The sequence below is a fragment of the Polypterus senegalus genome, chromosome 8 (genome assembly GCF_016835505.1).
Source record: "Polypterus senegalus isolate Bchr_013 chromosome 8, ASM1683550v1, whole genome shotgun sequence".
Classification (NCBI taxonomy): domain Eukaryota; kingdom Metazoa; phylum Chordata; class Cladistia; order Polypteriformes; family Polypteridae; genus Polypterus; species Polypterus senegalus.
In genome coordinates this window covers 187,635,446-187,661,366 of record NC_053161.1, presented here as the reverse complement: position 1 = coordinate 187,661,366, position 25,921 = coordinate 187,635,446, and the positions used below count along the sequence as shown (strand labels likewise).

General features: G+C 42.0%; 1 protein-coding gene across 1 annotated transcript; it reads right to left on the bottom strand.

The window, feature by feature from the left end:
* Positions 1 to 529: 529 nt before the first annotated feature.
* LOC120534516 (NACHT, LRR and PYD domains-containing protein 3-like) lies at positions 530 to 25,921 on the bottom strand. The gene is made up of 6 exons (XM_039762120.1): positions 25,757 to 25,921; positions 20,052 to 20,218; positions 19,677 to 19,851; positions 18,709 to 18,774; positions 7,080 to 8,804; positions 530 to 567 (listed from the first exon to the last, which is right to left on the bottom strand). The coding sequence occupies exons 1-5, from the start codon at positions 25,839 to 25,841 to the stop codon at positions 7,402 to 7,404; spliced, it is 1,896 nt and encodes a 631-aa protein (XP_039618054.1). The 5' UTR covers positions 25,842 to 25,921; the 3' UTR covers positions 530 to 567; positions 7,080 to 7,401.

Sequence of the window (25,921 nt, the reverse complement as noted above, 5' to 3'; positions counted from 1 at the left end):
GGGTATTTTGATTTGTTTTATTTGGGACTTACGTGGTTGAAGACTCTCTAGTTCATAACAAGAGGATGAGGAGACGGTCAAGATCAGAATAAAGAATGGACAACATGGGATTGTGGGACAAGAAATAAAACAACAGCCTGAACAGAAAGGACAAAGAGAGGATGAAAGAGACCACTGTGGACGAGGGGCTCAGGGTCTCAATGTTGTCTTTAAGAATTTAACAATTAAAAAGAAATCTGTAGCCGTGTCCTCGTCACATCCATCTGTCTGCCCACATGTGACACAGATGTCTGTCCTGATTAAAAACAAGGTTTATATGGTGGATGTGGAACATCAGAAGAAGAAATATAATTCAAAACACAAACACACACACTCTTGTTGTTCACTTACTTCAGTTTCTCTAATTTGCAGTTTTCACTCCTCAGCCCCTCACACAGCTGATCCACTCCTGAATCCTCCATATTGTTGTTGTTGCTCAGGTTCAGTTCAGTCAGTCGTGAGTGTGGAGAAGAAAGAGCTGAGGAGAGAGCTGAGCAACATCTGGAGGTGAGAGCACAGAAGGGCAGTCTGTGAAGATAAAGAAAGAGAAGTGAGGACATGTGGACAGACAGACAGATAGATAGACCTCAATAAGTGACATGATGACTACAATCAGAGCTGGATGATCAGGTGTGTCACTGAACAGCAGGCTGCTGCTACCATTTGAACTGAAACACAATTTGAACTCCATGCCAATGCTGCCCTTCAAGGCGCTATATACCTGAGGTATCTTCTGTCTGTCAGGTCACCCTGAGTGATGAGAGGACGTCAGCCGTCACACTGGACAGGAGTGTCACACAGCAGGACTGACCTTGTCCTCCACTTGAGTGTTCAGATGATCTTCTCTGAGTTGGTGACAACTAAGTGACAAACTCAGATTTCTGTCCATCATTCAGGACTCAGGGTGAGGACACAACTGAAATGATTGACAGGAGGCCATTTACAAATGCCAGCCTCTCCAGATGTTCAGTGACAGCAGCTGTAAATCAGTCAGCCTTTATTTTACAGAGCGCTAGTCACAAACTGACAACACAAACAAGAGGGCAAATAAACACAATGAGCCCAAACATAAATAAGTGACAAGGAAGAGGTGACGCGAGAGGTGATGGGACACGGGAGGACATGACAGTCCGTTCCAAGAGGGACACACAGAGGATCTCTGGCTGCTTAGTGACACTCCACTCTGTCCGGCCATCTTCTCTAAGGCCTATCAGCCACCTGTGCTCAATGGACAAACACCACTCATCTGGTTGGTGACATGGGTTCAAGGTGATGGGCTTGTTGTGTCATAGCGAGGGTCTCTTTCAGTGTCACCACACACCAGCTGTCACTGACATTGTGGACTGAAGAGCTTTGGTGGTCAGTAGAGAGTTTGGACCCTGTACAGGCCTCTGCTCCTCATGGCCACTTAAGGACCAACTGAACAATAAATAAGTCAGAGGATAAAATAATAAGACATAGAAAAAATGAAAATCAAATGAAGAATAAAATGTGTTTGAGTGTCACCGTGACAAAGTGGACAAATGAACGCAGTTTACAAATTAGAATTTGTGTGCAAATATAAATGAAGATATTCCAGATAAAAAATATGAAAAGAGACAAAGCCATCCCCTTTATTTTATATAGCGCCTTTCAATCCAAAGACACTTTACATGTCCAGCTCTCTCCTTGTATTCTTACTCTGAGCACAGACAGGTGATGTGACTCACTCAGGGTCACACAGCATGTGACAGGCAGGAACTGAATTAGCGTGACTGGGATGTCAAGTGTGGCACCTCAGCCACTGGGCCACAGAACTGGGAATCAGGATTGGCCAGAATGACAGAGGAGGCGGGACATGAGCTGTCTGTCAGCCTGAGAAGGTGTGAAGAGAAGGCGGCCATCTCAGTGAATTTGATTTATCAGGCCTTCGATCAAATGGGACGCTTTGGTGTCTTTAGATGACCAAAAAATGTCGACTGACTGAAGTGTTTGATTATTGTGTTGTTAAACATTTGGTCAAAGTGTGAAGGCTAAGGAGGGCTGAAGTGACACACAGACACTCAAACGTGTGACATGAACAGGACAGTGGCACAGTGGTTAGACACACATCAGGGACCAGGGAGCAAATCTGAACACACGACTGAGCTCTCGGCTCGGTGCTGATTCTTTATTATTTTTATGCTGATAAGACTTTAGGGTGTTGGCTGACTTCACATTTTTAAGTCAAGTACTCAAGGATGTGGTGACAATAAACTTCTAAAGTAAAATGTGAACAAATGAGAGTGACATACAAGTGACAAGGGCCACAAATCAAATGTCATTGAACAAACTCTGAAGTGCCAGAGATCTTCAACAAGGAGGACACACTGAGCTGAGTTTGTGTACTCGACTAAAAACTGAAATCTTCTTAATGGCCGACGAGAAGATGAGCCAAAGACGAGGTCAGCCGACAAGTCAGCGCCGTATTTCAGGCCTTCGTCAGGCCGCAGACCGCAGGACTCAGGGAGCTTCAGACTTTTCACTCCTTCAAAAGCTCCAAGGCTGAAGTGAGCTGCTCAGTGGTCTTGTACCCCATGTTGGTCACAGTGTGTTATTGTAATGATTTAAGTTTATTTTTTTATTATGTTAATATTTCAAATTTGATCCTGGTTTTCTTTTTATTGTTGTGTTTTTTGAGTTATTTCTGTTATGACTTCTTCTGAATTCTTTACACTTTGAGGTAGTTGATGATATTTTCTGTTTTCCTGTGATGTCATCTTCACTTCTTGTGTGTCACTATTCTGTGTGTCTGTTGTAAAGGAGTTGCTACAAAGTGACAATCAGGGTCACACTAAGCGTTTTGTCAAAGATCAAGGAGTACAAAGTTCAGTCCATTAGACTTCTGCGTTATCCGAGTTTGTGGATGTGACATAAAGAATAAGCAGACGTGTGTTTAAAAGTCAGACGTCACAACTGGTGCTTTGTGTTTCGACTGCGAGTTTGGATTTCATTTTCAGTTCTGACACTCGGCTTTTTGATCTTCCAGTTCTGATCTCCTCTTCTGGCTCTCCATTCCCATCTTTCTCTCAGTTCCTTTTCTTTCTGCTGTTTTTATTGACGGCCCAATTTAAACTCGGATCATTTAAAATGAGTGAATCAGTGAGAGAAGATGAGTTTATAAAGATATGAAGAAGGACCTCAAGGGAGCGGTTAAAGATTTAAAGACCCCGTTGGCACAAGTGAAAACTACTTTGTGACAAACTCTAACTGGTTGTTTCTACTTCAAGTGCTCACATAAATCAAGGTGCTGGTGGTCTGCCAGTAGCTGGTGGGAGTCACGTAAAGGACCAGCCAGTCCTCATGTGATTTGTTTTACTGGAGACCCTAAAGATGGAGGAGATGTTTGAATTAACAAAGGACGTGTTTGATTGTCAGCCAAATCCTGATTCTAAAAGTCAGCTCACGTTGGTCATTTGATGTCACTGCTTGACGAGAAGCCACCTGAATGGACATTCACAATGACAAGACAAGTCACAGTGCTGTCCATCTATTGAGGATTTGGTTTATGAATTTAGAAACATTTTAAATATGGCTGTCAGATTAGAGGTGGCAGTCAGTTGATTACTAGAATTCAGACAAGACATTCAGTCAGTTAGTAAATATAAAGTGACATGTGACATGTGAGCCCATGAAGTGGTCAGACTGATGACCTTCTCATGTCACTGCTGACCACACAAAGCTGGCACACCACATGGTGTCAGGGCTGCCAGTCCTGATGGTGTCGACTCTCATGTGTGACTCCATCACAAATCTGCTGCTAATGTCCTGCTGTCGTATGGACAGGCCAGTCAGCTACGTGACGATCATCGGGGGGTTTACTTCTGAACTGCTTTACACCCTAAAGACCTTAAGTAGTCAGTGAAGAGGGTGGGATTTGACCTGCGGCCTGGAGATGTGGGGTAGCAGTGCTCACCTCTGTGCTGCCCCCGTGAAGGATCACTTTGACTAAAACGAGTTCCAGAGGTGAACTCCATATTTCTACAGTAGGAGTGCGGACAGGCGGAGTTCAGAGGTTAGGATTGTTAATGAAAACTGCAACTAAAGTGGAGAAAAAGTGTTATGTTAAACAAAATAAAAGTGAAAATAAAAGAGTGAAAAATAAAAACTAAACTGAAACTAAAACTGCATACAGAAAACGAACTGAAATGAAATCCAAATCTACTTTTTCAATTTCTATGAATAACCAGACCAGAGCTCAACAATCAATTAGTTGACAGATTTTGTTGTTTTCCATTCCTGTAGCTCACTCTCTCCGTTGTTTTCTGTGTGTTTTACAAATCTGTTTCTTTACTTGTGCTAATTGTATATTTATGATCATCAATACTCACCTGAGAGTCTGTCCCTGCGCTCAGTAGAGGGCGCTATACACACACACACTGTATGCTATTGTATTGTACTCAGCTCAGCTCTGGGCGACACTCCAAGGCTGGACCTTCACCTCCACTCACCGGCGGGCGGGCAGGCGGCCGAGCACTTGGACTGACGGACTTTACAGCACAGAAGGCTCTCTGAAGTGTTTGAGGGTCAGTGCTGTCTCTTCATGGCGCCTCTTCATGCTCAGCACGGACTCCTTCATCACCAACTGCTCACCACAAAGATTCTGCTACAGGCTATTTATTATCCGCCAACTCTACGCTCTTTATAATCAGCATTTTAATTTATAAAGACATCACTTTACACTTTCATGACATACTGGGCACAGGATATAAATTACTTTAAAAAAAGTATTAATATGACCGCAGCACACGTGAAATAACTGAGCACTCACGTATGATTACTTGACATTCTACAGCACACGTGATGCCAGCGACAGACGACGACTCTTCTGGGGAGGGCACTGACATAATGGCAGCCCCCTCAGACTGGCACTTCAAATATTAGATGAGCCATACAGTAGTGTGTGTTACCAACCTCAGGCCTAGGGGAACCTGGGCCAGGAACAAGCCACTGTTGCTACAGGGTGTAGCCACAGTGATATGGTGTAAAGCATAAAAGAAACAGACAGCAGTCCCGAGTCTTGGACCATACTTCTCTGTTTTCTTTTATTCTCCTTTTCCCAGAAATACTGTATAAATATACTTGAATTTCTGCATAGATCAACATGGTATTCAGTGAAGACAATGGTGCAAGCCAATTTCCTCTGCATAACAAATAGTGTAAACACATTTACTTTGAGTCCTTGATTACAAACCAATTTTCCAAGGAAGCACACAGTTCTGTATCCCCACATTGTATGTAGATGAGATATTAAGTCAAAGCAGTCTGACTATTCAAAGCAGGTGACTCTTTAGCAAGACAGGTAAATATTTATGTCCTGTAGATAGCCATCATCAATAACCTGTAGCAGAATTTTCCAGAAATTCTGCCTTTTCTTTAAAACACTGGTTTATAGCCCATTACACGTGTTTTATAATAACTTTATTAAAAAACAATTTCTTTTTTAGAAAATTGTTAACAAAGTACAGCAATTATGGAACTTGTATTTCCATTAAAGAAAGATTACATTTTGAATCTTTTTTTCAATTCTAAGATGTCTCAGTGTTTAGGTGTGAGAGGCTGCAGCCCCACTTGTACTTAAAATGTTTTATCAACCACAAATAACGAGACCACCTTGAGTTAGTAGCGAGTTCTTTCTTTTCCTAATTTTTGAAAGTATTTACTTTGTTTTCCTAATTAGTCAGAATGATGTAAGTGGGGCGTCACTGTGATTTGATTTGGCTTTACACGGCTGGGGGGCTCCACATTCCTGACTACACCCGCGGTGCACGTGAAGGACGCAGCTGCTGCCGTTGGACGTCAATATGAGGCTGCTGGTGATTTGTGATTGACGAGTGATGAGGTGAAATAAAACAAACTCAGTAATCGGGGAGAGACGACCGGCCGGAGGAAGTTGGATTGTTGTCCCTTTAGTTCTTAGAGGAGTTCATTAGTGCTAACCGTGTTATTCTTATTAATGGGGGACTCCCAGAATGCATAACAAGATGGCCGCATGTTAATTTAGTGTTGCAGACAGCTGGTTCATTTACAGACCCTGTGAAAGCCGACTGAGGGGGGATTTATAGTTTAGGAGGAGAACTGATTTGGGAGAAGTGGCTCAGGTTTAGTGGACGGAGCGCTCAGGTTAGACGGCTGTGGTTTGTCTCACCATTGGGAGACACTTTAATAAGCTGATGGCTGCTGGGCTCTTAGAGCTTTATTTATTTATTTATTTATTTATTTATTTATTTATTTTTTTCAAAATTATCGATTTGAACGAGTGCAACAGGTGAATATTCATTCTTTGCTTTGGTGTTTTGCTATCATTTTTTTTTTCCCGTGATGAACATTTTCATGTTGCTACATTTGTCCTAATTAATAATTGTGCCATCTCTGACCAGTGTCTGACCCTGCCACCTGCCTGATTACGTCTACTAAAGGGGCTAAGGAGTGTTTTGTTTGCTTATGTCCTGCCACGGCACACACCACAGTTTAATTATCAATGAAGACCCCACACAGGTTGTGTCCCCGTCACTTGTCACTGTTCTGTGGACACGGAGGTGTGTTTGATCTTTCACATTCTCCATGATGAAGGAGAGTCTCATTATTACCTGAGAGCTTCTTTAGACAAAACAAGTTATTCATTCCTGCAGCTATTGATGAAAACTGTTTCAAAAATAACACACTCCAAAAATTACAAAACAGGCTTTCAATGCGCAGACATATCCAACAATAACATGAAAATGACTTTTCTAGAACTTTCTAATCAGTTGTACTTTTCTCATTTCTCAACAAAGAGGGTCTAATAGTGAATTTCTGTGCTGAAAGATTCATTCAAACAAACCAAGTATAAATTATTATTTGATTTCTGTTGTTATTTAGCTGCTGTTGTGGCTTTCAGGTGGCACTGTGACACACAGCAGTGTATGTTCTGACATGGACCCTCATTTATTTGTAGTCCTGACACCCCCTGCTGGACACACTAATGTCACCCCCGTGTACACAGACAGTCAAACTAAACTCATGAAGGTTTTATTACTCACTTGACTCGTCTGCAGCAGATGAGCCCCGGTGCCAGTCTCCTGATGCACTCTGAGATGAGGTTTGTGTCTGACAAGTCGAGCTCCACAAGTTCTCCACAGCAGCTGATGACAGAGCCCAGCACAGCACAGTCCAGAGGAGATAAAGTCATGTTACTAAAGTTCATCTTTAAATCCTTCCCAATGGCATCTCTGATTAATTTCTTACTCTGAGTCTCATAGAGCCACTGACACACTCTCAGAGCTTCACGTTTATCTTGTCTCCGTAGTGCCTCTTCGGCTTTCTTCTTCACCCACTCCAGTATCTGCTTTGCTGTCTTCATCTTTAACTCCCCCATGACTCCCCCCAGTGTTTTAAACACAGAATATCTGGCCAGTCCTGCCAGGAATCGAGTGAGAATCTCATACCGGCCATCTTTACATGAGTCCAACTTCTCAAGCAGCTCCTCGATGCCCCTGATGGATCGAGGTAGAAGGAGCAGGCCGCCATGAACTCTTGCAGGGTGAGGTGGTAGAAGGTGTACGTCGTGTGCTCCAGAGTGCTTTCCCACTGAAGGATTTCTTTGAGGAACCCTGAGAGGAATGGAGAGGACAAGACAGACTGGAGACCAAATGTGGACATCTCAAACTTGTCATAAAACACAAGTTTTTTGTTGGCCACTCCATAATAAGCCATCTTTCCCAATTTGATCACAATCCCCAGCTGGTCTTTGGCTTCTCGTCTGTGATTGGTGAGGATGTTGTGTAGGAACATCACAAAAAGCTCAGTGACAGTTCTGGGGGCAGCTCCTTGCTCTTCTTCAGGTGTCATGAAGTGGCTCTTCAGCACAGAGCAGATAATCCAGCAGTACGAGGGGTTGAAGCACATGGTGTACAGGATGGCGTTCTCCTCCACATACTGAAAAGCCTCAGAGCCCAGATCAGCATCACCAAAGAACTTCTTAAAGTACATCAGCCTTTGTTCAGGGAAGAACCCCAGGATCTCTGCAAATCGATCAACTCTCTCCATGTCCAGTGTCTCTAGGACTGTTGGTCTGGTGGTTATCAGGACTGTGCAGCCCTTCAGTAATGTCCTTCTGACCAAACTAGTGACCAGGGAGTGAACAGGAAAGTAGTCATCTATGTTTGAGCAGAGCCGCTGCTGTGTGAAGTCCAGTTTGTGTTTGTACTCATCCAGCCCATCAAATATAAAGAGGAGAGATTCAGGTTTCTGTAGGATTTCTCTCAACTTTGGGTCATTGAGATATTTATAGTACCTTATAATCAGCCTGGTCAGAGGCATCTGTGGCTCAGTCTCTGTGTCTAGTAGGTTGAGTTCCCTGAATTTAATCAGGAACACAAATGCAAACCTCTGGTACTGAGTGCCTCTGGCCCAGTCAAACATGATCTTCTGAACCATGGTGGTCTTCCCAATTCCAGCCACCCCACTGACCACTACAATGTGAGGGTCTGTCTCACTTCCAGGATTCCTCCTAAAAAGCTGCTCTGTCCAGATTCGCTCACATTTCACTTTTGTCCGCTCCTCTATTAGCTTTGCATGTTGTCTCCCCATCTTCTCCAGTTCATGGTGTCTCTCACTGTAGGTTCTTTTGAACTGTTTAAAGACCATCAGCTCTGTGTATCGAGTCTCAAAGCCCACAGCTCTGGTGCATGGATCTCCAGGGGAAGTCTGATCCTCCAAAGATCTTGTAGATTTAGACACACCACCTCTGTGTGTCTCATGGAGACCTGAAAGTGATAAAGAGAACTTGTGAAAAAAGAAAAATAAAGAATGAACTTTCTGGAGTCTGACTTTGATGTTTGGGAGATGCTAGCTGATCAACACCTTGCAGTCAGGGTCACTGAACTTGAAGAAGAGAAGGCTAACTGGTGGTCCAGTAGGAGATTACAGATCTTGCCCAAGTGTCTTTTAGGGGGATAGTGTGAACCTGAGAGGAGAATTCAAGCAGACAGGTAGAAACAGGTGAGTCATTTTTGGACTTGCAGTATACACAAGGCTACAGGTGCACACTGGCCAAGGTCTCCAACCCAGACGTAAGAGTTACCAACCATTGTCAGGTCTTTGTGGAGCTTGATGGTGACTCTAAAAATTCTGTGGTGGAAGAGACCCAATGGGTCACTTGAAAACCAGTCACACCAGAAAGAAAAACGTAGTGATAGTACAGGACTCATTCATCAGAGGGATTGAGATTTAGGTTTGTGTTCTTGTGTGGTCAGACTCTTGTAGGGTGTGCTGCCGACCTGATGGACAGTTGGGACACCTCCTTGGAAGATGAACAGGCTGCTGGCAAGAGTGGGGGGAATTTGGCTCTCATTGGGCATAATAGAAAAGAAGACAAATGTATGGGCAGAGTGACACTTTGACAATCCAGGAGTTACGTGCCAAGCTGAGGAGTGGAGCTCACATGGTGGTCTTCTGACTTTTCCATACATTAGTCCATGTATAGTCTCCACTGAGGAGATTAGAAAGTTTAAACTCATAACTCATCTTGGGGTAGGATAGAAGGGTACAGGTTTATGGGGCATTGGGATGTCCTGTCAAAAAGCATTTGATCAGGAGGGACACCAATGTGGGAGTGTGGGGGGTGTTAGGTAGGACATATACTGTAAGTGGATAACTCAAAGATCAGGGGGTGAGAGTTTAGTAGGGAGGTTAGGAGAGGCCAGGTTTAAAACATAACATAATTGAATGCACACTACAGTGTAAAAACAAATACAAAAACAGTTCAGAAGTTTCTACTCAAAGATAAAGAGTCAAAGGTAATTGAGTAATACATTGAAATTATTGGCCTTACATTCATTAAAAAAAAAATTACACTGTACGAGTCATTCTGTACAACTGAACAAACAGCAGACTGAGAAAGTATTCTGATTCCATCCATTTCTTCATATTTTACTGTACTGTAGATTTAATTTGAAATAGATCCATTTTAAATTTTTGCCTATCCATCAACACTGAATAACCCATAATGACAAAGTGAAAAAACATTTTCAGAAAAGTGTTCAAATTTTAAATATCACAACCTGTAATCTCTCATTAATAGAAGTGTTTAGCCACTTAATTCAGTACTTTGAAGAAGCCCCTTTGGCAGCTTTTCAAACTTCTGGTCTTCTTGCTATGTCTCTATAATCTTTGCACACCTGGATTTGTTGAGTTTATCCCATTATTCCTGGTAGATCCTCTCAGACTCTGTTAGGCTGGATGGTAACTGTCTGTAAACTGCCATCTTCAGGTCTCTCCACACATGTTCTATGGAGTGTAAGACTGGGCTTTGGTTGGCCCCCTCAAGGACACTCAGAGACTTGTCCAAAAACTGCTCCAGCATTGTCTTAGCTGTATTCTTCAGGTCACTGAGCAGTCACCCCAGTGGTGTGCACTCTGGAGCAAGTTTTCTTCAAGGGCTTCTCTGGATTTGTCTGCATTCCTTGTCTCGTCAATTCTGGCCAGTCTCCTTGTCCCTGTACCCCCATAGGAAGATGCTGTCACCTCCAACCATCACTGTAGGATTGTATTAGACAGATAATGAGCAGTGCCTGGTCTTTGATAGACAAAGTGCTTGGACTTCTGACCCAAGAGTTCAGTTTTTGTCTCCCCAGACCAGAGATTCTTTTTTCCTCCTGTTCTCATAGTTCATTATATTGTCATATGCCTTTTACTTAATAGGGGCTTCCATGTAGCAAATCACCAAAAGATGCCTGTGTATCCAGCAGGGGACGCTAGCTCCCTTGTTGGAATGAGTTCTTTTGTAATTGAGACGTGTTACATAACCTGAGTCTATATAGATATGATATTAAAAGGCAATACCCCTCCCTTAGTGAGTGATACGGCGATATGAAATCACATAGGAGAACTAACCAAGCTTACTTTAATGATAGTTTACACTCCATAACAGTCGAAGGAATAGCAAGACTTTCAGGAGTGGGGGCCCAATGTGTAGAGTCTGCGTCGCTGCGTTGGAAGGATTTTCAGGATTGGACGACGTTATCTCCCATCCGTCCCTTGGCTTCAGGGGTGTGCCGGGCAATGTTCCCAGGCTTTATACTCTCTCTTCATGTGCAGAACCCCACGTAGTTGAATCATGCCATTCCAAACAAGGAAAAAGAGATGCAGTTTCATGCTGACTTTGACACACAGAAATAGTCTAACACTGCCCATTGCGCAGTTGTCCCTGTCTTGTCTTCTTTGCTTGCCTAGCAGTTCTAAATGATGAGCCCCTGTGCCAGATCTGTGTCCACTGTGCATGTGAGTAAATTTATAAAATATTTTTGTTCAGAGGACAGTGACATATTAAACATATGTTACAGCCTGATTGATAGAGTGCTGCTGAGATGGATATCATTCTGGCAGGTTCTCCCACCTCAGCAGAGGTCTTCTGAAGCTCTAAGAGTGACCATTGGGTTGTCGGTCACCTCCTTGACCGAGGCCATTCTTGTCCAGCTACTCTGTCTGGATGGATAGAAAAGTCTTCATGAAGAGTCCTGGTGGTTTTAGACTTCTTCCATTTCACAATTCTTGAGGCCACTGTGCTCCTCAAAGCTTTACAAATGGTTTTATCCCTTTGCTTCATTCCATGATTCAGCACAATTTGATTGTGGAGGTCTATGGAGAGCTCCTTGGACTTCATGGCTTGTTTTTTGTCCTGAGATGCAGTGTGAATTGTAGAATCTTCTATACACAGGAACATGTGTGCCTTTCTGAAGGACGTCCAATCAATTCAGGGGGACACAGGTGGACTCTAATCAAGTTCTTCAAACATCTTAAGGAGAATTTAAGCAAACAAGAGGCGCCTGAGCACAACTTAAGAGTGTCGCAGCAAATGGTCTAAAGACTTCTAGGAATGAAAGATCTCAGTTTTTGATTTTGAATATTTTTTTGCAAACCTTTTTGAAAACATGAAGTCACTTTGTCGTTATGAGTTATTGAATGTACAATGAAGGGCACAAACGTCCAATTTCTCCATTTCAAATTAAACCTAAAACACAGTAAAGTGTGTAGAAGGTGAAGGGGTCAGAATACTTCTGAATCCATTGCATTTATAATATTATAGCAGTAAGAGAAACCTTGTTAAAGGTAGCTAGCTTTTTACTTCCGGTTGAGAGTATGCTGTGCGCATTAGGCTGCCACTTCTCACCGGTGTCGTTGTATTTGTTTTGTCCCGTCGACTTTTCCACCTTTATCTTCTGATCTGATTGCTCTTTTCGAATTTTACTTACGAATGCCACTGGCGATTGCCTAGATTACACCTGCTTCAGTCCTGCGTGAGCCCCTCTTCCCTCTCTCCTGTTACTGCCTTCGCGGTGGGTATGAATCTACTTTTGCTTCATTTGCAGTCGCCAGTCTGAACTGCGAATGTGCAGCCTGCCTGCTGTGCCTTTCCTTTTATAGCTGGTTATGCAGTGAGATTTGGGTTGGCTAACGTGTGGAGCTGGAGTTAGTATGATGTTATGAGGCATTCTGTTCGCTGTTGGCGGTGTCCACTGGTGTCTGGATATTCTTAGCCTGTTCTGTCTCTGGTTTGGAGTTCTGCTGTGTGTTGTCATGTCTACTTTTGTGGCAATGCAGCTCATATATTCTCCATATGAACTTAAAAATCTTGACTGTCATCCATGATTGGTCTCTCTGACTAATAATTTTTGCCAGTCGCTTGGAATTATTCAGCGTCCTCACTATATTCACTGGTCTAAAAGAGGCCCCTCGCAGATCTATGGCTCGAACGCGTCGATTCCAAGTATATTGATATCTCACCGTTTTGACTGGCTTAATGCTAGGGCTGTACGATGAATAAACATGGGCCATCTTCATCATCTTCAGGAAGTGTCTGCACCCTACTCTCCCGGCTGTTCCAACTTTAGGTTCGTCCTTGTGAACACTTGCTCCATCACTAACAAAACCTCCCAGATTAACAACCTCATCACCCAGAAGCAAGTGGACATGTCTCTTCTTACAGAAACTTACAGATACACTCTATGAGCCTTTTCAGTCTGGCTTTTGTACAAAGCACAACACTGAGACAGCTCTTCTCCATGTAGTCAATGATCTTCTCCGGTCTGCAGACTATGGTTCACTTCATATTCTCCTCCTTCTCGACTTAAGTGCAGCATTTGACACTGTTAATCACGAAATCCTCCTGTTACGTCTCTCTGCTGTAGGCATCTCTGGCTTAGCTCTTCAATGGCTCACATCATATCTCTCTAATAGGTAACAGTTTGTCACAGTTGGCCCATATAAATCCTCCACCTCACCTGTGTCGCATGGCGTCCCTCAGGGTTCAGTCCTTGGGTCATTACTTTTTCTACTTTATATCCTTCCTTTGGGTCAGATTAGTCGCAGACATGGCCTTAACTTCCACTGCTATGCAGACGATATACACTTATATCTTAGTAGAGACTTGCCTCCCAGCACACTCACTGACTGCATCACTAATCTTAAGCTATGGATGAAAAATAACTAACTTTCTCAAATGTAATGCCAATAAAACTGAAGTTTACTGGTAGGTCCAAAATCCCAACTTTCTAAGGCATCCAATTTCTCTATTTCTGTTGATGGTACACTTGTCAAACCTGCTCCTGTTGTCAGAAATCTTGGTGTTTTGTTTGATTCATCACTTAACTTTGAGCTACACATTAGGTCTCTTTCCAAAATTTCATTCTATCATCTCTGTCACGTTGCCTGCCTCCGTCTATTTCTGTCCTAGTCTGATGCTCAAACTCTGGTTCATTGTTTCATAATGTCTTGTATTGATTACTGTAATTCCCTCTTCATTGGCCTCCTTGCAAAATCAACACAGAAGCTACAGTATATAGCTGTACTCCACAGCCAGAGTCCTCGCCCACACAAAGCGGTTTGTTCACATCTCCCCAGTTCTCTCCCAGCTTCACTGGTTACCGGTTCCATCAAGGATTAAATTCAAGATTCTGCTTCTCACCTTCAAAGCCCTACATAACCTTACACCTCTCTACCTCACTCAGTTACTAGCTCCTTACACTCCTTGTCACTCTCTCAGGTCTTCGAGCAGTGATCTCGTTACTGTCCCACACACCAGACGCTCCACCCTGGCAGGACAGGCAGGTCCTTCAGTTCTATAGCCCCTCAACTCTGGAACTCTCTTCCTCAGTCTCTCCGAGTTTGCTCCTCTTTCTGCAGTTTTAAATCTCAACTGAAAACTTTCCTCTTCTACAAACTTTTGTCATCTGTGTAATTTTTTTTTTACTATGTATGTAGAGCGACCTTGGGTTTGTATAAGGCACTCAATAAATGTAACTAATTATTATTATTATTATTATTATTATTATTATTATTATTATTATTATTATTATTATCTTGTTAAATAACAGACTGGCAGGAGGAGAACATCGACGGGTACACATTACTGTGGAAAGATGAGCAAAAGTGAAAGGTGTGTGAGTCGCCATGTGTATAAAATATGATTTGAATGTACTGCGTCTTCAATTAGATGGTGAGCCACAGCTTAGTGAGGATGTTTGGTACGATGAGACAACATTAGGGGTCAAGGCCTCATATTTGGAGTGTGTTAATGACATCAATAACTTCAATTGACATCCTTTTATAATATTAAAAAGACAAGCTTAAAGGGGGGTTTTAAAGTCACGGGGGACTTTTAATTACCAAATCATTAACAGTACAAGTAGCAGAGGACAATAACAGGAGTGTTTAGACATAATTAGTGACTGTTTAGAACTTCATATGTTAAATCACTAACTCAGGAGGGAAGCATGTCTGGATTTGGTATTTGCTAATAATCAGGATACAATTGAAGGGATGGATGTGATTAAACCACTGGGGTCAAGTGACAACGATGTAATACAATTCACAATGTCTTGGCAGAGGACATAGCAGGGAAGCTAAAAGGGACTTAGAAACAATTAAGAGAAAATAAAAAATGAGACAAAGAGAGTCTTTCAGTATTTTAGTAGTAAAAGAACAGTCAAGAAGGAGGTGAAGAGTATCAGGAATATTCAACAGGAATTTGCTCTGGTCCTTATTGTCCAGTGCCACTGTGTGGTCAGACTAGTCTAGTTTGTTGTTTATATGAACAACTGGTACTTGTTGCTCTGTACTACTTCCACGTTTTCCACCTGGATGGTGACTGATCTCAAAGGTTCCTTGGCATGCCAGAAGTCCAGCACCAACTCATCTGTCTTGCTGATGTTGATCTACATGTGGTTTCTTCCTTCACCATAGCACAAGGTCCTCCATAAGCCTCCTGTGCTCCGACATGTTTCCATTAATAATGCAGCCTATGATGGAGGACTCATGCGAGATTTTCTGTACGTGGTTAGTGCTGGTATTGTACTGGAAGTCCTTTGTGTTGAGAGTTAACAGGAAGGGAGACAGAGCAGTTCCCTGAGGTAATAATAATAATTCTTTGCATTTATATAGCGCTTTTCTCACTACTTAAAGCGCTCAAAGGTACTCCAGTATTACACAACACCATTTCTGACTCACAGTTCCTCAGCCTCACAATCTGCTGTCTGTTAGTCAAGTAGTCCAAGACCCAAGAGATTGTGAGGGCATCACGATTCAAATTCTTTAGCTTTTTCCCCCAGTCAATGAGGCAGAATGTGTTAAAGGCAATGGGAAAACTCAAAGACCATGATCCTGACCATCTTTGTGCAAGTGGGAGTAGACTCTGTGGAACGTGGAGATGAGAGCATCCTCAACACCTACTGTACATGTGTCTGATGTGTCTGAAACTTTAGAGGATCGAGATGTTCTGAAACCAGGGGTTGGAGGTGTTTCAGGACCAGCCTCTCAGAGATCTTCATGATGGATGACATTAAAAGAAACTGATCTGAGGTCCTTGGAATCACTGGATCAAAGCAGCACATGTGAGGGATAGCATGGGTTTAGATGAGGAGATCATGTCTCACTAGTAAAGTGAAATTGTATGAGGAAGCAATAAAAGCAGATGAATAGACATGTGTAAATGAAGAGTGAATAAAGGGCACAGTCTGTTGGTGGGTACAGAATTGATTTAAACACAATGAAGCAAAGAGATGTTAGGAGAGGAGCCTTATCAGAATGAGATCGCCATAACAGTGGAGTCCCTCAGGGGTCAGTGTTGGGCCTTCTGTTCTTTTTAATATACAGTGGGATGCAAAAGTTTGGGCAACCTTGTTAATAGTCATTATTTTCCTGTATAAATCGTTGGCTGTTACAATAAAAATGTCAGTTAAATATATATCATATAGGAGGCACACACAGTGATATTTGAGAAGTGAAATGACGTTTATTGGATTTACAGAAAGTGTGCAATAATTGTTCAAACAAAATCAGGCAGGTGCATAAATTTGGGCACCACAAAAAAGAAATGAAATCAATATTTAGTAGATCCGCCTTTTGCAGAAATTACAGCCTCTAAACACTTCCTGTAGGTTCCAATGAGAGTCTGGATTGTGGTTGAAGGTATTTTGGACCATTCCTCTTTATAAAACATCTCTAGTTCATTCAGGTTTGATGGCTTCCGAACATGGACAGCTCTCTTTAACTCACACCACAGATTTTCAATTATATTCAGGTCTGGGGACTGAGATGGCCATTCCAGAACGTTGTACTTGTTCCTCTGCATGAATGCCTTAGTGGATTTTGAGCAGTGTTTCGGGTCATTGTCTTGTTGAAAGATCCAGCCCCGGCGCAGCTTCAGCTTTGTCACTGATTCCTGGACATTGGTCTCCAGAATCTGCTGATACTGAGTGGAATCCATGCCTCCCTCAACTTTGACAAGATTCCCAGTCCCTGCACTGGCCACACAGCCCCACAGCATGATGGAACCACCACCATATTTTACTGTAGGTAGCAGGTGTTTTTCTTGGAATGCTGTGTTCTTTTTCCTCCATGCATAACGCCCCTTGTTATGCCCAAATAACTCAATTTTAGTTTCATTGGTCCACAGCACCTTATTCCAAAATGAAGCTGGCTTGTCCAAATGTGCTTGAGCATACCTCAAGCAGCTCTGTTTGTGCTGTGGGGGGAGAAAAGACTTCCTCTGCATCACTCTCGCATACAGCATCTCCTTGTGTAAAGAGCGCCGAATGGTTGAACGATGCACAGTGACTCCATCTGCTGCAAGATGATGTTTTAGGTCTTTGGTGCTGGTCTGTGGGTTGACTCTGACTGTTCTCACCATTCGTCGCTTCTGTCTATCCGAAATCTTTCTTGGTCTGCCACTTCGAGCCTTAACTTGAACTGAGCCTGTGGTCTTCCATTTCCTCAATATGTTACTAACTGTGGAAACAGACAGCTTAAATCTCTGGGACAGCTTTCTGTATCCTTCCCCTAAACCATGATGGTGAACAATCTTTGTCTTCAGGTCATTTGAGAGTTGTTTTGTGACCCCCATGTTGCTACTCTTCAGAGAAAATTAAAGTAGGAGGGAAACTTACAATTGACCCCCTTAAATACTCTTTCTCATTACAGGATTCACCTGTGTATGTACGTCAGGGGTCACTGAGCTTACCAAGCCAATTTGAGTTCCAATAATTAGTTCTAAAAGTTTTGGAATCAATAAAATGACATTGGTGCCCAAATTTATGCACCTGCCTGATTTTGTCTGAACAATTATTGCACACTTTCTCTAAATCCAATAAACTTCATTTCACTTCTTAAATATCACTGTGTGTGTCTCCTATATGATATATTTAACTGACATTTTTTATTGTAACAACCAACGATTTATACAGGAAAATAATGACTATTAACAAGGTTGCCCAAACTTTTGCATCCCACTGCAAATAAAAGATCAGGACAAGAATATACAAATAAGCAACATCAGCATGATGATGATATCAAACTGGGTGGGAGTATTGGTAGACAATGCAGAACCAGTCATTTTCTTAGAGAGGGATCTGGACAGCATAGAGACTTGTACAGATCTGTGGCAGATGAGATTTAATGTAAATAAATGTAAAGTATTATATGTAGGAAGTACATTGATTTGAATACACAGTGGAGGGGGTCTAAAACTTAAACATGTCCCTTACAAAAAAGGCCTGGGAATTGTAGTAAAATGATCTTTATTACATTGAGACAGTGGACAGGAGCTATGAGTATGGCTAGCAGAATAATAGGTTATATAGCGCCCCCATGTGGAGTACAAGTCACTTTAGGTTATACTAACACTTTATAACACACTAGTGAGGCCTCGCCTGGAGTGTTGTGTGCACTTTTGGTCGTTGGTTTACAAAACGTATATTGCAGCAGTAAAGAAATTCCAGAAATGAGCAACAAGGCTGATTCAGGGCTGAGAGGTCTGCACTATGAGAACAGACTGAAGGAGTTGAACCATTTCAGCCTAAACAGAGGCAGATGGAGATACCATAAATTAAGTTTTTAATGTTATAAAAATTATTTAAATGTCATACAAATATGAACATTTTTCTACACAAAGAAAACAACAGATACATGGAAAAAGTGACCAGAAAGTGTGGTGAAGTGTAGGACTTTAAGACCCTTCAAAGCTGACAATGTTATTTTAAAAAAGATTAGGACAAAAAGATTAGGTGAGCCTTTTGACATGAATGGCCTGATCTCGTCACAACTGTTCTGATGTTCTAAATGAGGAGCAGAGTCCTGGAGGAGCTGATGACAGGTGACACAAGACCAGTGGCTTACCTTTAATACCATCATCAATGGGATTGGGCTTGAGACTGGCCTGAATGTCCATCAAGAGGTCTGGTCCTGGAAACACAACAATAGACACAGAAGAGACAATCGTAGCAGTAAAGGGGCAGATTAATAATAAAAAAAGTGAGTACAGTGAGGTATACAGAAAAGTATCAAAACTAACAGACTGTTGCTAACGTGGACTTCGTTTGGCACCAATAAAGAGTTAACGTTTGAAAATAAACAGCAAACCACCCATGTGTGTCCATATTGGGAGGTCTGCATTTAACTGTCCAGGAAAGAAAACCCAGGAAATTACACATAAGAGAGCAATAGGAACAGTAGACATATTGTGTGTTTATCATGCTGAGGAGAGCAGGAACTCTTTACTGAGACCTCAGGGGTACAATAAACTTCATGTGGATCTGAAAGGTAAAACATCTGAAGAAAAAAACATTGATGAGCATGATTGTGAGCATCGGGGGGCATCTAAAGCTGATGTTTAAACACACCGACCTGAGGGGAGTGCTAAGATCAGGGGTGTTGGAAAACAACAGAATTGGTGACTTCCTGTTAAAGAAAGAAAACAATATCATTACTGATCATCCTGGTGGGCTGTAGCTGTAGGCTTGTAAAGTGTAGAAGGGGCGACATGCAAGTCAAATATGTGGTCATGACAGGTCACACATAGGTGACAGTAGCACACCAGTTACTAAATAGTATGGTGGGACCACTGACCCCTTTAAAGACTTTAAGACACATAAAATAAAAAAAAAATCAGAGAAGCTGATGAAAGTGTTGGTATTGACGGCCATCAAGCAGACGTCTTGGTGTAAATGATGGACCTGACAGTTGTTAGTCCGGTGGCCTACAGACAGTAATGTTGTGTTTTGTGGTCCTGTCTCTCTCACTTTGTCTCCTTTTCTGATTTTCACACATTCAGTGTTTCCCTGTCAAACAGAACTCTATTAACTCACCACGCTCTGTCACCTCCTCCAGTATTCTTGTCATTTTTGGTGATGGAAATCTCGCAAGTTCTTCAGCCAGTGCCTCCCACAGGCTCACCAGTACCACACTGTCCATCTTCATTATGTTACTGATGAAGGACTCCACACCTGCTCGCCTCTCACACTCTTCTTTGGCTTTGAATCTCTGAAAGACAAGCAAGTAACCATAGGGCTAATTTAGAAAAGACCACTGGGGGAGCAGAGCAGAGTGGTCAGTGGGGTCTGATGACCTCACAATAACAGAAAGACCTCCTATGGAGGGTCAGGCAGTCTCAGATGATTATCCTGAGCTCACCATCTCTGATCAGCTCTCTGTGCCTTGTACTGACAGGGAGACCAGCCTACCTTGGCCTCATCGGTAGTGAGGATGTTCTTGGCGGCCAGGTTCTGCTGGATATTAGTGATGTCGTAGTCAATCACATAAGCCAGGTAGGGCTTGTAGAACTCGGTGATTTTGAGGAGATCCTCATGAGAGAAAGTGTGTATTACTTTGTGAAACTTCTGTATTAAACCTGAAATGGAAAGAGAAAAGATGAAACTTCACAGATACAAATGTTTTGGAGGCTCTGGGATCAGAATTCAGTCTGACATGACTGCTTATCTCAATCCTAAGTAGTGGCCTCACAGTAAATTTGAGGGAACTGCATCATCGACAGGCTGGACTGGTCTCATAATGCACACGAGTTGCTGAATATAAGAAAGGACAAAACAGACCCTTTTTACTGAGTAGACTGTGCTCCTTTAATGTGGGAAGTGACATCCTTTACATGTTCTACAACTCTATGATGGCCAGTGTGGTTTGCTCGGTCAGTAATATCACTTCAAGAGAAGTCAACAAGATGATCAAGAAAATGATTAAGAAGGCACTCAATCACTGGCAAAACAGTGTAGGTCTGGAGGGGTGGATCTCTGATGTAATGAATGAGTTCTAATCTCCAAGGCTCAAAGAGAACAGCTGTCTCGGTCACCACGAATGTGGTCAGCTTCCAGCTCCAAAAGAAATGCTCATATCTGACTTTAAAGGAAAGAACAGCCTGTGGTCCAGTGCTTGATTTTGTCCATCAGGTTTAGCCAGAGTTCAATTTTGGGTTACAAGCCTAAAACACTGGAATAAAAGTGACATATCCCCTTGTTATTCTAAGGGTTAACATGTGGCCTGTCATCAGCTGGACTGTTGAACAAGAATGTACTCTGTGCTTCAAGTGCAAACTGCTTTTTAAAGAACTCCTGCTTTTGTGTTAAAATAGCTGTATGACTTATTAGCCATAAGATAACTTACGACTTATGCTAAAAAGAGGAACAACTCCTTTAGAGGTAAACAAGCTCACAATATAAGGAGTTGTCTGTGGACTGTAAGGGGGGCTTCTCTCTGGCTTGCAAGCACTGAACTCACAACTATTCATCTGTTGCCAATAACAATTGTTGATTGATTGATGAAGCTCCTGTCTTCCTCAGCATATTTCTTCCACAACACAAATGTCCTTTTGGTTACCTTGTTGTGTGACGGTGTCTCCACAGACATGTCAGCTCATCCTTGAATTATGTCTTCATTCTCAGATGACCACAATGTTGGTAGTTTTGTCCTTCATTTTACTGTTCAGGTGGTGGTAGTGCAGTCAGCTTTCTGCTCCTTTTCTTATTCTCATTAATTATTCGGCCTTGTGTGCCACTGAAAGCCAAGCCAAATGGGACAATGCCACCTTGTCCTACAGTGGAGTAGAGCTGCTGGCACACATCCCACCAAACCTCTAAAGTTCAGCAGTAAATGGTTTTTCCCCACATAGGACCCCAACACTTTCATCAGCATATCTGTGTGCATTATGATTTTGTAAAGTTTGTAATTGTGTTTTATCTGTGAACTTATCACGGCACTCTGAGCCAGCACTCCATGAAGAGCGCCATACAAAATAAATTGAATTGAACTGAACTAGTGACTTCCACAGGATCTGCCTGTCAGTTTATATCTGATTACTGAAGTGCTGCTGGTCGGCTCCTCCCGTCTTTGAAGAGTGTAGTAACTGGCAATTCCATGAAATGTGATTCTGATGCATCCAGCCTGCTTGGTCTCCTATTTTTCCCTGTCATTATCTCCGCCAATCAAAATGCACACAGAGCAGTACAGGAGATGAGGCACATTTGCCAGAATTGACTTTTGGAGGTAACTTCTCTCTATATATATAAAATCCAATGTCTGCCTGTCTGTAGGTCTATCTGTCCACTTTTCGTGAGAGAACTACTTAATGGATTTAGATCGAGTTTTTTTCTATAATTTGCTTGAACATTACAGTTGATTTTGCAACTTCTCTCATCGTGCTTAAGAATCATAGTTTGCTTACAGGAGCAATATATTTGCGTTAATCCGAGACAGAGGCTGCGGGCCGAGGGAAGGTGGAAGAGAGGAGTTGGGAGCCAGGTGGGCCCTCCTCGCTGTCCTGTTTCACTACTATGCTGGCAGAGCCACGGGGGATGGCTAGTTAATAATAAGTTTGGCTCTCTTAGAAAACAAGCCCATGATCATTAGGAAATTGGACCAAGTTGAAGATGTCCAACAAGATAACAGCTCAGTCAGTAACATTGGAATATGAATTATCAATTTTTTGACTTTTAATTTGATTTGACAAACATATGAACTTTAAGCTTGGCCAAATCTAAATACAGTTTCTTTGTAATGTAGGGGCGTTTGTCTTAAAAGATATGTTTGGTATTCTGAGAGTCAAAGTTCTTTCTTCACAATCATAATACATTATTTGAAATGATGAAACTATTCTAAAGTGAAGCATAACTATAAATATATGAAATAACCAGCCTGCTCTTGTGATTTACAACAGAGCAAATGGGTACTGAGCCCCAAAGTGAGAAAAAGCATTAAAATTTACTGAACACGTCCATTTTAGACATTGCATTCATATTGGAAAACAGCACATTCATGTCATTTTAGGAAGGAAAAAAACAAAAAGCAAAGAATTTTTTGAGACTCAGCATTTTAAAGGAGGCTCACTGTACATTATACTGATCTGGCTTCTCTGCAGAACATTTTCAGTCCCAGGGCTGTGGATTCACCTCAGAAAGTCGTCACCAATCACTGTTACTGATATTGAATGTTGAGGCCCAGATCTGAATTTCTGTTTCTGTTTTGCAGACAACAATAACCAAAGAGACTCACACAGTCATTCACATTCTTTCACTATACAGAAGCTTATTTCACTATTTCGCAAAGATATTGCCTGCTGATGCCTGTATGTTGATGCACACGTGTACTTCAGTGCTTTAGCAAGAGAATAATTGCAATCAACAGAGAAGAAGAGGACAGACATTGTAGGTATACATTTACTTTAAATCAAAGATCAGTTTAGTAAGTTTCGTAGAGATGCTTTAGAATAGGCACAGTGGTAGCACAGAGTGGTTATTCCAGCCTCAAAGCGCCAGTCTAAATGTAGTTTGCATGTTCTCTCTGTGTATTTATGGGTTAATTTGTATCTGAGTGTTGTGTTTCTAGTTCTTTCATTTACCTCCAAAAGCTTCTAACCAGAGGTTAAAACAGAAATGTTGATCCACCAGTAAATTGGGAGCTTTGCCTTTTGGCTCAGCTCTCTCTTCATTAGGATTCAATAGTCCAGTGAAAGCATAACCGATCCACGTGTCAAACTCCTTCTTCATTCTTCCCTCACTCGTAAACAAGACCCTGAGATACTTGTCCACTTGAGGCAGCACCCCATCTCAAACCCTTTTTCAGCCGAGAACCATGACCTCAGACTTGGAGATGCTGATTCTCATAACTGCTGCTTCACACTCAGCGACAAACAAACCCAGTGTGCACCTGAGGTCACATCAGGCGACAAGCAAACCCAGTGTGCACCTGAGGTCACATCAGGATGAAGCCAGCAGGATCACATCATCTTCAAAAAGCAGATATGTCATCATAAGGTCACCACACTGGAAATGACTCCCTCATTGGCTGCTCCTAGAAATTCTTTCCATAAAGATTACGAACTAAATTGGTGACAAACTCCACACCACTGGGATTGAATCTAACTTTCTGCCAGCAATGCGGACTAAGCTTTCACTCCAGCTTTATGAGGTCTGAAGAGCCACAGTACAACAGAGCAACAGTACCCCTCATAGGACTGCACTGGGGGTCACGACAAGCATTCTTCAGAAATGTTGAAGGAACATTTTGTTAAACTGAGACCTTTGCTACTTTAAAGTGGACATATCTGGTATGTTTTAGGGCTTTTTTATTCCACATTAGAACACAAGTACTCCTCACCTCCATTATAAAAGGAAAGAACAAGATACGCATTTATTAAGGTTTATAAAATATGCTTCACTTTAGAGCATACTTAGATACACAATGACTGTGAAGAAATAACTTTGACTTGAAAAATATTGAAAATATCCTGTAAAAGTGATTAAGTTTCTAGTTTGTATGACAGTCATCCTCACCAGGCCAATCAATGACGTTCTTTCTTATCCTACCCTTTTTACATTTTTACAGGTGGATTCAGGACAGCTGAACTGGTGGTTCTTTTCAGCTATTCCTACTCTGGCCTTTCTATCCAAACTGGAGAGCTCAAGGGGCCTGGTTAGACGTTTTTCCTCATTTTGAAGTAAGTGAAGGACCCACTGAGCAGTTTCTGTGACAATTACACTTGGATCCACTACCACTCTGGAGCTTACCCATCTGCCCAGGGAAGTCTCCTACTTGAGCACTGAGATGGTAGCCCACCTGAAGAGACTTCTGTATGTCTGTCAGTTATTGTTCTTCTTTTCTCTCTGGTAGTTCAGTTAGAGGAGACCCTCACGGGATCTTCAGTCCTGCTGAGGGTGCCAGATATCAGAGATGACATCTTGGTCAACAAGGTGCTCTGAACTGCTGGACTTTGATAATTCTGCTAACACTGCTGGGCAGTTCTGAGTACTTGCCTTGTGCTTATATCTGACCATAATCCACTAGCTCTCTGGAGTCTCCTCCATCACCACTTTAGTTGTGCACAGTGTCTTTCTGAAGGACATCTAGGTGAGTTCCTCCAGTTCTCTGTTTATACACAGGAGTGCAACCTCCTCCTCATCCACAACATTTATTTCTATAACTCATTTTCATACTATACATGTACCTTAAAGTGCTTTACAAGATGCAAAGAAAACAATCATCAACCATGAAGTTGAAGCGCTTGGTAACAAGGCATCTCAGTCTGGTGTTGACTTCTGGAAACCTCAATCCATAAAGCCAAAGAGTAAAAATGAATGTCATCATATTGGCATTAGTTTTATAATTTGTTTGAGCTAAACTGGTTTTGTATAACATGAGTTGAATGAAAACTAAATTCAATCATTGCTAGATGGCTCTCCCCTCTAACTGCTGCTTAAACCTCGTACTGTTATGGAGGACCAAGTGATCATCCAGAGCTGATTGTATTCATCAGCTCTCTGCTACATTTTGCCCAACTCCTGCCCTTTATGTGCCTTTTGTGGCTTTCTCAATCACTTTTAAGAACCTTAGGCAGCTGCTCATTAATCAAAATTAACTTTTAAACCAATCAAATAACTATGGTCTCCTTTGACTTCTTGTCATCCTACATGTATTGTTGAGGTCTGACACTCTCAGCTCTTCAAGGTACACACAGTCATCAGTTCAGCTCAGTTACCTGACACATTTATCAGTTCAGCTTCTTTTTTATCCTTTAAACTTTTGCAGATTTTATTCTTCTCTGACTTTTCTCCTGTAATCAGAAGTTTTGTCCTTAAAAACTTCACACAACTGTCAACTGCTAGGAATTAACAATTAACTTTGTACCTCATCACAATGTGGATTAATTTATAACTACACTAAAGGCCCAACGCCCTTCAACTTTTAGGAGCAAATAAAAAGTGAAAAGATTAAAAGCATAAAAAAAGATTCCATTACACTGCGTGATATTACCTAGCAGTCCATCTACAAAGTTAACAGCAAGCACATACATATTGTGTATGAAGTCGGTTTCTTTTTCATAAAGTATGACACTTTAAAACAGCTTAACGTCAAAAACAAACATGACCAAGCTTTTACTTACCAGACAGAGCGCTGATGTCTTCATCACGTCTCCCTTTCTTGGAGATCATGGACACAGATTTCTTACACAAGTCGTCTTCACTCATCTTATGATTTTGTAATCTGAATGGCAGTTTGTCTTTTTTGACGGCTCCTTTAAGTAAATTTACTGTGACCTCTCAGCAGG

What these genes read in the sequence shown, in the direction of transcription:
- LOC120534516 (XM_039762120.1), bottom strand. Translation starts at nt 25,841, where the DNA reads ATGAGTGAAGACGACTTGTGTAAGAAATCTGTGTCCATGATCTCCAAG. An exon ending in TCACTACCGATGAGGCCAAG is followed by an intron (nt 19,852 to 20,051) that starts GTAGGCTGGTCT and finishes CTTGTCTTTCAG; the next exon opens with AGATTCAAAGCCAAAGAAGA. An exon ending in CATTGATGATGGTATTAAAG is followed by an intron (nt 8,805 to 18,708) that starts GTAAGCCACTGG and finishes TATCACTTTCAG; the next exon opens with GTCTCCATGAGACACACAGA.